The sequence below is a fragment of the Lissotriton helveticus genome, chromosome 7 (genome assembly GCF_964261635.1).
Source record: "Lissotriton helveticus chromosome 7, aLisHel1.1, whole genome shotgun sequence".
In the NCBI taxonomy this organism is placed as follows: domain Eukaryota; kingdom Metazoa; phylum Chordata; class Amphibia; order Caudata; family Salamandridae; genus Lissotriton; species Lissotriton helveticus.
In genome coordinates this window covers 1,926,318,067-1,926,330,200 of record NC_136068.1, presented here as the reverse complement: position 1 = coordinate 1,926,330,200, position 12,134 = coordinate 1,926,318,067, and the positions used below count along the sequence as shown (strand labels likewise).

Here is a 12,134-nt window from a genome sequence, read left to right as displayed (position 1 = left end):
GGTAAATACCACTGACAACTACAGACCCCCAGATCTAACGTGGAAGAGGTGTGGCGCCGCGGCCAGGGCGACTGACGTTGGAATCTGGGGACCACGGTTCGATTCCCGGCTCCGGCGGCAGGTTAGCCCAGCACCATGTGACTCTGGGCAATAGCTCGCTTAATCTTCCCGACGGCCCCCAGCGCCTAGAGACCCTTACGGGTGATTGTGCGCTTTACAAATGTGGACTTTACTTTACTTTAACATTGAGCAAATCCTATTCTCCTTGTGCCTGGGTCTCCTAATCTGCCATTATTTGAGAACTGAGTACCCCAAAAACTGCCTGTGGAATTGAGTACATTAGCAAAAGTTACCTGTTGCCTTTACTTCCCAACTGGTTTCCCTACACCTCCGCACAGAGGCAAGCACCAAGAGACAGATTATCTTTTATCCACTTGAAATTAAAAGGCGAATATCAATCATGGTGTGTAAACTAAAGAGCTCCAGAGGAGAACCTATGACAAGATCACTAAGAGGAGCTAGTAGAACTGGAGGAGGGAACAAAGAATGGGTTTTAGAAGAGAGCACTGGAGGACAGCTGAAGGAGGAGGTGGCAGAGGAGAAAACTGGAGTAGAACCCTAACAGGAACAGGCAATGTGGAGACTGGAGGAGAGAACAAAGATGAAGAGAAGCAAGGAGTAGAGCAATGCAAGAAAGCACTGGATGAAGGAGCTAGAAGAGAGCACCAACAGACACCTCTGAAGAAGAGCATGATGAGTAAATGTTGGAATGCACTGGAGGAGAGCATGAGGAGAAAGGGGAGGTGGAGAACACTAGAGGAGAGCACTAGGGAAAAGCACGAAGAAGAACTCTGAAGAAGAGTGTGAAGAAGAAGGGACGGGGGAAAGCAGTGGAGAAGATCCCAAAGCAGAGGGGGAGGAGGATAATACTGGAAGAGAGCATAAAGAAGAAAGTGCTAGAAAAGAGGGGGAAGAGGAGTGGGTCGCCCAGTCCACTGGATAAGGCCATAAAAGGAGAGGGCAACAGAGAGCACCGGAACAGAACGGAATAGAACACTGAGAAGAAGGAGCAGTGAGGAGAACCAGAAGAGAATAACAGAATAGAGCAGGCAGAAAAGGGGGCTTCAGACAGCATCAGAGAGGTGCATGACAAGGAGGGGAAAACATGAAGCCCTGGAGAATAACGCTGGTTAAGCATTGGAAGCACTGGATGCAGGGTTTTAAGTAGGATGCGAAGATTGAGGGTCTTTAAAAAGCGACGTGGCCTGTCTAATTAAGGGAGTGACCTAAACACATAATCTAAATTTCTGTGATATTGCTTGGGGATTACTCAACCAGCATTTCAGTTATTTTCGATGCATTCTTTTTTGCTTCTATTCATATAACATACCAACCTACACACCTAAAAACAGGCTATTGAATTTGTTGAAGGTTGTTAGCTGTTTAAGGTAGATTAGTAGCAATAATAATTTTGTTGTAAGTAATTGTGTAATAAAACCTGCTCAGATTGATTACCCTGTTTTGGAAAATAATCATTAACTTAGTTATATTTTACTAAAAAGTGCTAAACGAAACTGTACATGCGTAAAACAAATGTGATGAAGAAAGAGTGGAGTAGGCCACAAGCCTGTGCAGAACTGCTACAAAGAGCTCATGACTAACATGTCTGAAGAAAACAAATACAATATTAATGCTTTTGGAAGAGTTTGGAGAGGTATACACACCACAGCAGAACCACTTAGAAGCATCCCAGAGCATTAGCCTGTCAGCATCTATGCAGCAGAGGCATCTAACACCCCTCAACTGTGGTCCACGCATTCTCATTGACCAGTGCTCAGCCAATACCACAAAGAGTATGTGGGAAACCTCATTGATCCAGGGAGGCTGTCTTTGACAGGCAGCTTCACAGCCAGGCCAAAGACATCATCCTGGAGTATAAGGATTTATGTGGAGTGTCGAAACCTGCCTTTAATGAAACGCCTATGTTACTGCTGAGAGAAGCACTGAAGGTGATTCTATAAGCACCCTGGAGTACAAGGGTTCATGTGTAGTGTCGAAACCTGCCTTTCATGAAATGCCTATGTTACTGCTGAGAGAAGCACTGAAGGTGATTCTATGAGCACATACTGCCATGGGGTGATTCCAGCATTAGCTGCTTTTAGGAGGAGCTGATCGTGCACTAACAGAGACCTCTGCACTGCGGAGCTAAGGGCCAGATCAGCTCTTCATGGATTTCACTGAGTGCATGTACCCGACTGCCCTAATTGGACCTTAATGCTTCCCAGACCTCCCTGTCCTGTGAGATGTTAGAGGAGTTGACACTATAAATGGCAGCTTCAGGGCAGTTGCAGTGGTGATCTCTGCTGCAATGGAGCAAGCTACATTTCCTAGGGCTGTATCCAGCTCCCAAAGAGCATTGGGTTGAGGCGACTTAGACAGTTTGCTAAAGGCCATGCCCAGAACTTGCACGTGCACCACTTTGGCATTTGCCCTCTAAGCATCTTCAAACATTTCCATGACTCAAGAATCCTGAATCAGTAGCTGCAAGAAAACTTCTAGGCCCCCAACTGAATCAGCTTCTGAAGAATCTCATGTCGGGCGCCATTAGATCAGAGAATTGTGTTTGGACCTGTGACCAGAGCTTGAAGGGCCACAAATGAAAAACAACTACTTACTGCTCTATATACTGGTATCTGAGAAAAGGCGGGGACAGATGGAGAGAAAACTGTGACCAGCAGCCGCAGTCAGATAGTGCCCTAACAACCTGACCCATCTCTGCAGCAGTCACACAGGTAATGAGCCAGCTGTCAGTTTCAAAGTCATGCAGCATAATCAGAACTGTTATAACAGTATTGGGGTGCACTATGTTCGGTTGCTAATAATACCATATCTTGCTAGTAATTCCTGTAGTTGTTCTTGTATCACACACAATCTGTTTGTGTAGTATTGTATTGCTTGTAGAATAAAGTATTTTTAATAAATCAAGTTACAGTATTTTCGTGGCAAGAGGTGCTTGGGAGCAATCGTGTTCTAGTCTCTAACCCCACACCAATCTCCCATATAAACCTTGAAATGTTTGCACTACTAGTCTCCTAGTGAACTACTAAAGGAGTGTCCATGTTGCTCAGTTTTTAGAGTTCATACAAGGATAGCCTAGTCATCAGCGGTGAAAGGAGTCAATCGCCAAGATTGTGACACAGAATTCCTGTGTGCCTCATGACCCCTGAACAGGTTTTGGTGTGTGCTTTTAGTACATGGCAACCACAAATGTTTATAGGTGAATAAATCCTGTTTGCACTTCTGACACATGTCCAATGTGAGCATCCTCAGTCTACTCATGGTAACCAATGTCCACTGCAGTCTGAAACAAAGTGTCTTCAACCAAGCTCATTATTCTATTCCTGGTCAGCTGTATCAATTGCCAAATCATTTGAAGAATGGTATCCATATTTAAAAGATGGCCAATGAGTTTTCTCCTGCATCATCATAAGACAAGCTACTGGCTCAGTAAAAATCATCTGAAAAAGTAGTCCAAACTTATGATCATGCAGAATTTGCCAGTGTTATCTGAGACTTTTTTTGAATCCATATGAGACTTAAATTCTTTTATTATTTTTACCCTAGCATCATGTGTCTACTGAAAAATGAGACAACTAAATACTAGCTACTGGTTTCTTTATTTATAAAGCCAATCAGAGGTGTAATTTTTCATTTTCCCTATACAGTTATATTGTTCTATTTCCTACTGTGAAAATAACTTATATCAACAAACTTTAATAGTGTTATATGGAGAAATGTGGATGCAGGACATTCACTAAAGATTGGATTATGCCCCTTTCCACCCTATTTGGGTGTACACTCAGCTGCTGACCCCCTTCATATGATGGCCATGGTTGCTAGTAGAGGGTGCAACTGGGAGGACAGGTATGGGGAGATAGAAAATACCCTGTGATGCTATCACCGTATGGTTGCTGTGTTGAATAATACGTGACAGCAGCAGATTAGTAAAGACATGCAGGGTGGCCAGTACAAATGAGGAAGAACTTGTGGAAGATGCATAGAAGATATACTCTAGAACTACTGATATAATGGTCGCTCGGTTATCTATCAGGGGATAGGGATAATTTATGCAGATAGTCCAGGAATCTAGGCGACGAAATAGGACTTGTGACCATCATCCACATGGTATCTGCAGCAATACTGTAAAATTACAAATAATGTGCTATGCAATGAAGCTCCCAGGGTTTCGGATATTTATTATTACGCTATTGATCAATTTACTAAAATCACAATATGTGTAATATGTTTTTCTGCAGTGAAATTGTTTGAAAATAATTCAGGTCTAGCCTATTGGACATTTTCTATCAATGTTTCATCATGTGAAGATAATATAGATGATGCATACATTATAATAAATAGACCCCTAGTAGAACATACTATTTATAATAACGCGTAGGATGGTTCACATTGGCAAGGGGTCACTCTTGGGGGTTATTATTCGTGCTTATTTGTTCAACGTTAATCACTTCAGAAAATAAGGGTGAGTCATAAGATGGTAAATTAGCATATAAACTGGTCTATAAATACACAAACATAGCTTATTCTATTGAGCATTGAAAACAATTAACTTAAAAAAGTTTTTAGAAGACTCTTCATAAAATACCATAGCCACAGCGAGAAGTGTTTTTTTATATTGAAATGATATTGCATAATTCGTCCTATGTAATAATAATTCAACATTCTGGATTAAAACATGGAAAAGATGTATTGTACATAGTAAAGAAAAACAGAAGTATCAACAAATTCTTCAATGGAGCTTGTCTCAGATATAGTAGCACTCTATGTGTCAACAGTCATTCCTTCTAGGTGAATGTCCATATATTTTAGGTGTCCTTACTATTTTGATGGTTGTGATATTTGGCAGGTATCTCATCTCCTGCAGGCTGAAATCATAGGACATGTCACGGCTAACAAATCCGATCTGTCTTCCATCCCTTGGAAAAAAGAAAGGCTGTTAAGATCATTCTCACTTAATAACATTTTTTGAGTGATAAGACTGAACGTTTTAATCCTATCTTCATCCAGAAAGAATGATGGCTAAAACTCTCTTCAGCCAAAACAAAACATAAGTTCAAGACGGTCAAAACTCAAAACAGTTGTCAGGCTTCCTCAAGCAAGAATTCCATTTTTGTAAGTCAGATGCAAACACTCGAGGTATCCCTTTGTCTCAGATTCATTCAGCATGTTCCAAAACTATAGGACACTACAACCCAAATAGTCTTACTAAAAAACAACAGAATATTTTGACAAGTTGTCTGATATTTTCTTGGCTGTGAAGGAACTTTCTTGTACCTTTTGGAGACCAACACAGCACAATTTCTTACTCCAAAAGGACGATCCAGTCTATCCTCAAATCTATTTCTTAGATAATGAATTACTAATGGGACACTGGACATCATCTGGCTCATTATGCTGTTTCTGTTTATGTGACCTTATTAATTGACAGTATAGATGAATTTGCACCCACTTGTAACTCAAAGTTACTTCCAAATTTCCTATTCAATTTTCAAATTGAAGGGAACTAATCCTTCATCCTATCATTTTTTCGGATATGTATTGGACAAAAATAGCAAAAAGGCTGTTGAATAACAAAAACATCAACATGCCGGAAATGTTTATGTAAGATAGGGAAGGTGCTGCATAGCTTCATGAAGAAAACATTGTAAGTTAGGAATGACAAGTAAGAGAAATTTGGAAAAACTTCTGATTGAACAATTGGTTTACTTTAATCTGATCAATTCAATATGCAACCCCTGGTCCACAAAGTAAAATCATCGAAACCTTATTCAGATAGAATGATTGTAATATAAAATGGCCTCCACTACTCACATATACATGAAGGGGCCAGCCAAACTTGAGTTGGGGCACTGGGGCATACCGCTGTGTATGGTGGAATACTTTGTGATGTTTTAAACAAGAACTATAGCAAATTAGTAAAAATCTTAACTATAAGAAAGAAGACCTGTGATCATTCAATACTTTAAATAGAATGAGTAGAATGAGCTATTATACTGTCCAGACAATGGGCAGTGTGGCGTTACAAGTTAATATCGAACCTGTGCAGTGGCATATTATTATCATTTGACCATAGGAAATGTATTGCTAGTATTTGTCATTTTAAAATATTTCTTGAAATGAGCCACATATGATATCAAAGCATTCTCTGTCCAGATAACAAACTCAGCTTCATCACCCAGGAGTGCTGGGATGCGACCAATGCCATTGTACTGTTTACAGGAACTTGAAAACTGGGGTTCAACTGAGTAGAGTTTAGTAAGATATGCTTCAGATGAAACTATTTTTTATATATTTTTATTCATCGTTTGTACAGACAAACACCATAAATAGTGACATGTACCATATCAATGTGCATACAATGCCAATTGTTCACACTCCAAATATAATCATCTGCATCCCAAATACAGCAGCATCAAGCTTCATCCGAGGTCAGACATCTCCCCCCGTATCTTATACGTGATGACTTGATCCTGAACACTCTTGCAGATCTCTGGTATGGCGCATGCCCCTCTGGCTTCTGTCCTATGGATCAGCCAACCTAACTCCCTCTGACCACCCCTTCACAAACACAACTCCCCCCTACCTCTATCTTCAGTGGCACAGGACCAACTTGGACTTCCCCTGGTTGATTTCTAGGCCAGACACGCTCCCAAACCCCTCCAGGATGTCCAGTAGAACTGGTTTTACTGCATCCGGGTCCCTGACATACACCAGGTTATTGTCCACATACATGGACACCACATGATTAGGCTTGCCGACCCTGATTCCAAATAGTGCTATCCTTGCCCTGATATCTACTGCCAGGGACTCCATTTCCACTGCAAAGAGTGATGGCGATAGTGGGCACCCCAGCCTGGTGCCCCAGTGTACTAGCCACCCCACTCTAATCCTAGCACACAGCACTGAGTACAGCAACTGCACCCATTGCAGAAACTGGTCTCCCACTCCCATTGCCCGCAGAACCTCCTACAGATATGTCCACCCTACAGAGTTGAATGCTTGTTGGATGTCAAGGAGCGGTATCACACACTCCTTACGTTGGAGCACCGACAAATGCCAGACATGAGACAGATGTCTAAGAGTAATGGCCGTACTCTGTTTAGGGATGAAACCCATCTGATCTGAGTGAACGAGTCGCTGCAGGCATGGCTGCAGGCGTGCGGACATAAGAAGTTTCATGTCACTATTCAACAGGGATATGGGCCTATATGACCCTGGAAGTTGGTTGTCCCTGCTCGCCTTAGGAAGGATCACTACTATCGCCTCACTCATGGAAGGTGGAAGCGCCCGAGACTGGACTGAACAAATATCTTATAAAACTCGACCGGCGGGCCATCACTCCCGGGACTCTTGAGAGATTTCAGGGACTTAATCCTTCCCATTACTTCCTCATTCGAGAGTGGCTCATGCAACATATGCCCCATCCCAGTCTCCAAACAGGGGAGCTGTAGAGTAGTAAGGAATTCCCCCAGCTCCGCCAATGCCAGAGCCTGACGCCTTGCATATACTCCAGCCATATGGTCCGCCAAAGTATCCAGAATACCATGCTGACTGTATACCATGCTTCCATCCCCCGATCTTAACTGCACTATAGACAAGGTTTGCATCTCGTTGCAGATCAACCTCGCCAACAATGCCCCGTAGCGGTCTCCTTCTGCATGCAGACGCTGCCGGTATGTGGTGTAATGGAACTTCTCCAGAAAACACAATGCTGCCGGAACCTCCTCCCATTTCTCCCGCCACTCCGTCCAGCGGTGATGCTCCGACTGCACCACTCTGACACCTTCGGGTAAAGTCTGCGCTATATAAAAAAGCATAAATAAATAAATACATTCTAGTTCAGCTAGTCATTGTTCGGTGCTCTAAATATCCCTTTCTAGTTCCTTTAGAACGCCGTAAGTTGTATTGAGGCAAACCCCCTGACAACCACCTTCATCACCTCCCACGTCCATACCTCTCGATATCTCTGATCCCCAGTTGGTCCTGAAATAAGACGTAAGTTCTTACTTCAGTTTCCTGACAAAGGGAGAATACGCTGGCTCCTCAGACTGGAGCTGCCATTTAGGGATTGCCAATCTGGGTCTGGCCATACTCAGCAACGCCAGCAACAGGGAGTGGTCCGAGAGTTATCTCGGTAGATATGTTACTTCCTCTACTCTGGGCATCAAAGTCCGTGGTACCAGAATCTGATCTAGCCTACCATACGTATTGGAGGCTGGGGCATAACATGAGAACACTTATGACACTGGGTGCCAGATCCTCCACACATCAAACAAGTCCATCTCCCTCATAACATCCAATAGAGCCCCCGTCATGCCGAGCTTGGTGTTGGCTCGAGGAGGCTTGCGGTCCAATGTCCCATCCATGACACAGTTGACGTCCCCTAAGAATATCACATCCTCACTCAAGTATGGTGCCGCTACCTTCATTACGTCATAGACAAAAGCTGGCTTGTCCATGTTGGGGGCATGCACATTTATAAAGCAAACTTCCTGTCCGCCCAACCTACCATATAGTACTACTTCCTCCGGATCTAGCTTGTATTGTAAATGTTGGTAATGTGTCCCAGGAGCCATCCAAATCAGTGCCCCCCCATGTAAATCACGAGAAGGAGAAGGCATAAAACAGTCCGTGCCATCTCCGCCGGATGTATGGCAGCGTCTCTCCCCACGCATGCGTCTCCTACAACCCCCCCAATGGCTATTTTATATCTCTTTATAAATGAGTGTACCCTTCTACGTTTCTCTAGTAAGGCCATACCCCGTATGTTCCATTTAATTAGCTTAATCAGGGAAGGAGCCATATGCCTACACATCTGGCAGCCCATTTCTTTTCCCATCCCTCCAAGACAACATTGACCTGAGCATTCCAAATTGAGTCTTGACCCAGACATGGATCTCACCCTTGTCCCCAACAACCATAAATAAAAACTGAAACAGAGCAAACATCCTGATCCTCATCCCCTGGACAGTGCGACAAGCAAATCCCACCAAAAACATAGTGAGGGTGCCATACTATCCCATGCCCTATACCCCCCACGAGCTTTCCCAAGCAAACATTGGTATTTCTTACAACACCCTCCCCCATGAAACCCAGAGCACTCCCCGTAGGGGCGCACCCTGTCTCTTGTTGATCATCAAAGCAATGCAAGTGGCTGGCTCCAGAATCGGGTACGAGGACTGGGCCTCCAGCTCCCACAAATGAATCCAGCCGCTGGTGAGGGGCGTGTCCACTCCCCTTGGGGTGCATATACAATACATCCTCACCCTTCAACTTACAGCGTGCACCTCAGAACAATTGGTATCAAAACATTAAGGTACAGACACTTATCTGATTATCTATTGTCCTTACTCCCCTCCAATATTCACTACGCATTTGTGTTCGGAATGTTCGCCGATGAGGTTAGCTCAGAGTCTGGCAATCCCTCCACCACCTGCAGGGTGTCATCATCACACACCTGAACCCTCCCAGAGTCCCTCATGTCTCTTAGTACCAGTCCTTCAGTCAATCGGTGTCTTGTCCATTCCGGTCCAGCAACATTGTGTGTTGTGCTGACTGTGTCTGCATCCTTTTCCACAGCTCCTGCTCTCTTGAGTTGTCCATACAGTCAGAAGCCTCCTCCGCAGATCTGAACAACAGAGCCTTGCCCTTATGTTCCACCCGGAGCTTAGCAGGATACAGAAGGCTGTATTGTATCCCTGCTTCTCTCATGCGCTTTGTAACCGCCAGAAATGTGTGTCGTTGGTCCTTTGCCCTCTGGGTTGTGTCGGGGAAGATAGCAATATGATGCCCCTCAAAGTTTAGTTTAACATTGTGCTGTAGGCCTGTAGGAGCATGTCCCGGTAATTAAAGAAACAGGCTATAATGGTCCATGACGGCACCCCTGGTCTTGGCAGAGGGACCAATGCCCAGTGGGCTCTTTCGATGGTAAAAAATTTGGACAGCTTACTAGGAGCCAGGATCTTTGTTATCCAGTCCTCCAGGAATAGCTCCACTGAGAGCCCCTCCGCCTTCTCAGGAAACCCCACGAACCGCAGGTTATTCTTACGGGAGCGCCCATCTTGCTCCTCGGTACGCTCATCCAGTGTAATGGCTTTCTGTTGGAAGTCCATGACTGTGGTCCATAGAGCCTTTACCTTCGATTGAAGTTTGTCCACATTCTGCTCCACAGAGGTGACCCTGTCTGATACTTAATGCAGGTCACACCATAGAAGGTTCACATCGATTACCACTGCATCAATTCAGGTCATCATCTTGCTTCTTGTTGTCTTTCCCGCGCTCGTATATCTCTCAGAAATGGTTCTCGTGCGTCTTCCCCTGGTGCTATTTCATCATCTTCCTCGTTACGCATCTCCCGCTGTTGTAGCCCCTAGGGCAGGGGTTGCACATAGTTCAGAATTTTATTTGACTGCACGTTAGCACCCTTCTCCTTCCTCATGCTGGCCACTGATAATTCTCCTCCTCAGCTCCAACCAGTGCAGGCGCTCCTCTGCTTTCACTCCCCTTACCTCGCCTCACCGCGGCAGTGCGACCCTTCCATCTCCCGGGTCTCAGGTCTTGTGTAATGTCACTCTAGGGGAACCCTTCGCCGTAGTCATTACCATCGGCTACCACTCCACGGACAATCCGGCCACTCCTCTGAAGCTAGGTCCAGCTTCACCCGAGTTATAAGCTCAGTAGCTAGGTACAGCTTGATTCCAGTGACACAGTGAGCATGGGCCACAACCTCTAGCCATACTCATGGCACTTAGGATGGTACAGTAAACACATAAAAGGTGATGGGAGGCTATTTGTAATAAGTCTAAACAGAGGCAATGGCTCGAGGTAGCACTTCAACCCATCATTCCTTTACTCATCATACCACCTCAGTTTAGATTCAGCCATATGTGAATCAATCTTGACCCTACTTCTCATGGGAACAGTCCAGGCCCAACTGTGAAGCCATGTTCTCACTGTTCTGGAACCCAAGCAACCCGGGACTTGTTTCATCCTAGTTATGGGCTCATCAGCTTGGGACAGCTTGTCTCTAGTGAATCAGTGAATACGGAACACACTACTCGGCATACCCATGCCACTGGTGGCGATACATGAAACGCACACCATGTGATGGGAGGCAATTTGAACCCAGCCATCTACAAATCAGTATTGACCTTGATACTCATGGGAACTCCGAGGTTCAAAGCCAGGTCCTCCCTGAACCGGAACACAAGCAACCTAGGACCAGTTTCACCCTAGTTATGGGCTTAGGGAACGCAACTCCACTCTACCTCACTCCACTGTACACACCTCTAGTCTACTCCACTCCACTATAAGACAGTCCACTATACGCTACTCAAATTTTCTTTATTCCACTCCACTGTATGCAATAAGTTTATTGAGGGATTTAATATCCGTAAAAACATTAAAACATGCCATATAAAACAATCAAATCGGCTTCAATTATTGATACGTAACACAAAACATTACAATATGAATATCTAACTAATATTCTTCCCCCAGTAAAAATATTTTATAAAATTCTAAGTCAGATTAGACAGTGTCATAAGTCGATAGTCTTTCTGGATAGCCATCAACAAAGAGTGCCCCCACATGATGGGAGCCTATCCTTACTGTGATAGAACTCAAACTTATGAGTGCTTGATGTCGATTTCATCCGGGTTTGAAGCTATGCCCTGGGCAGCTTACACATAGTCATTTCAGTAAAAAAAAGTTCAATGTGTCCTATAAGATGAAATTCTTTGTTGGTGCATGATTGGATTTAATGCATGTCTGGCTGTGGCGATAGATGTTGTTTGCCCCAGTTGAATTATTGCAAGGTCCAGGCACTTAAGAAATCTAGTCAAATCTGTATATGAGTTCCATGCAGACATTCATCTAGAGCTCATTTGGTGGATCTTTTTCCCAGGGGAATGAAATTGGGATGCAAGAATTTCCTTCTGAGGTTTAAGAGAAGGGGCCAGAGTCAAATTATGTGCATCACTGATTCCGAACTACATCCAAACTGCCTACAGCACGGGCAGGCTTTTTTATATGTGCAGGGTTGGATGGATTTAAAT

At 44.1% G+C, this 12,134-nt stretch overlaps 1 protein-coding gene across 1 annotated transcript in view; it reads right to left on the bottom strand.

The window, feature by feature from the left end:
* Positions 1-3,395: 3,395 nt before the first annotated feature.
* Positions 3,396-12,134, bottom strand: part of LOC144769986 (DBH-like monooxygenase protein 2) — a 119,512-nt gene continuing 110,773 nt past the window's right edge. Inside the window, exons 9-10 of the mRNA XM_078654182.1 lie at positions 4,898-4,994; positions 3,396-3,518 (exon numbers count right to left, since the gene is read on the bottom strand). Coding sequence (XP_078510308.1) covers positions 3,396-3,518; positions 4,898-4,994 — 220 coding nt within the window. The remainder of the gene's footprint in view (positions 3,519-4,897; positions 4,995-12,134) is intronic.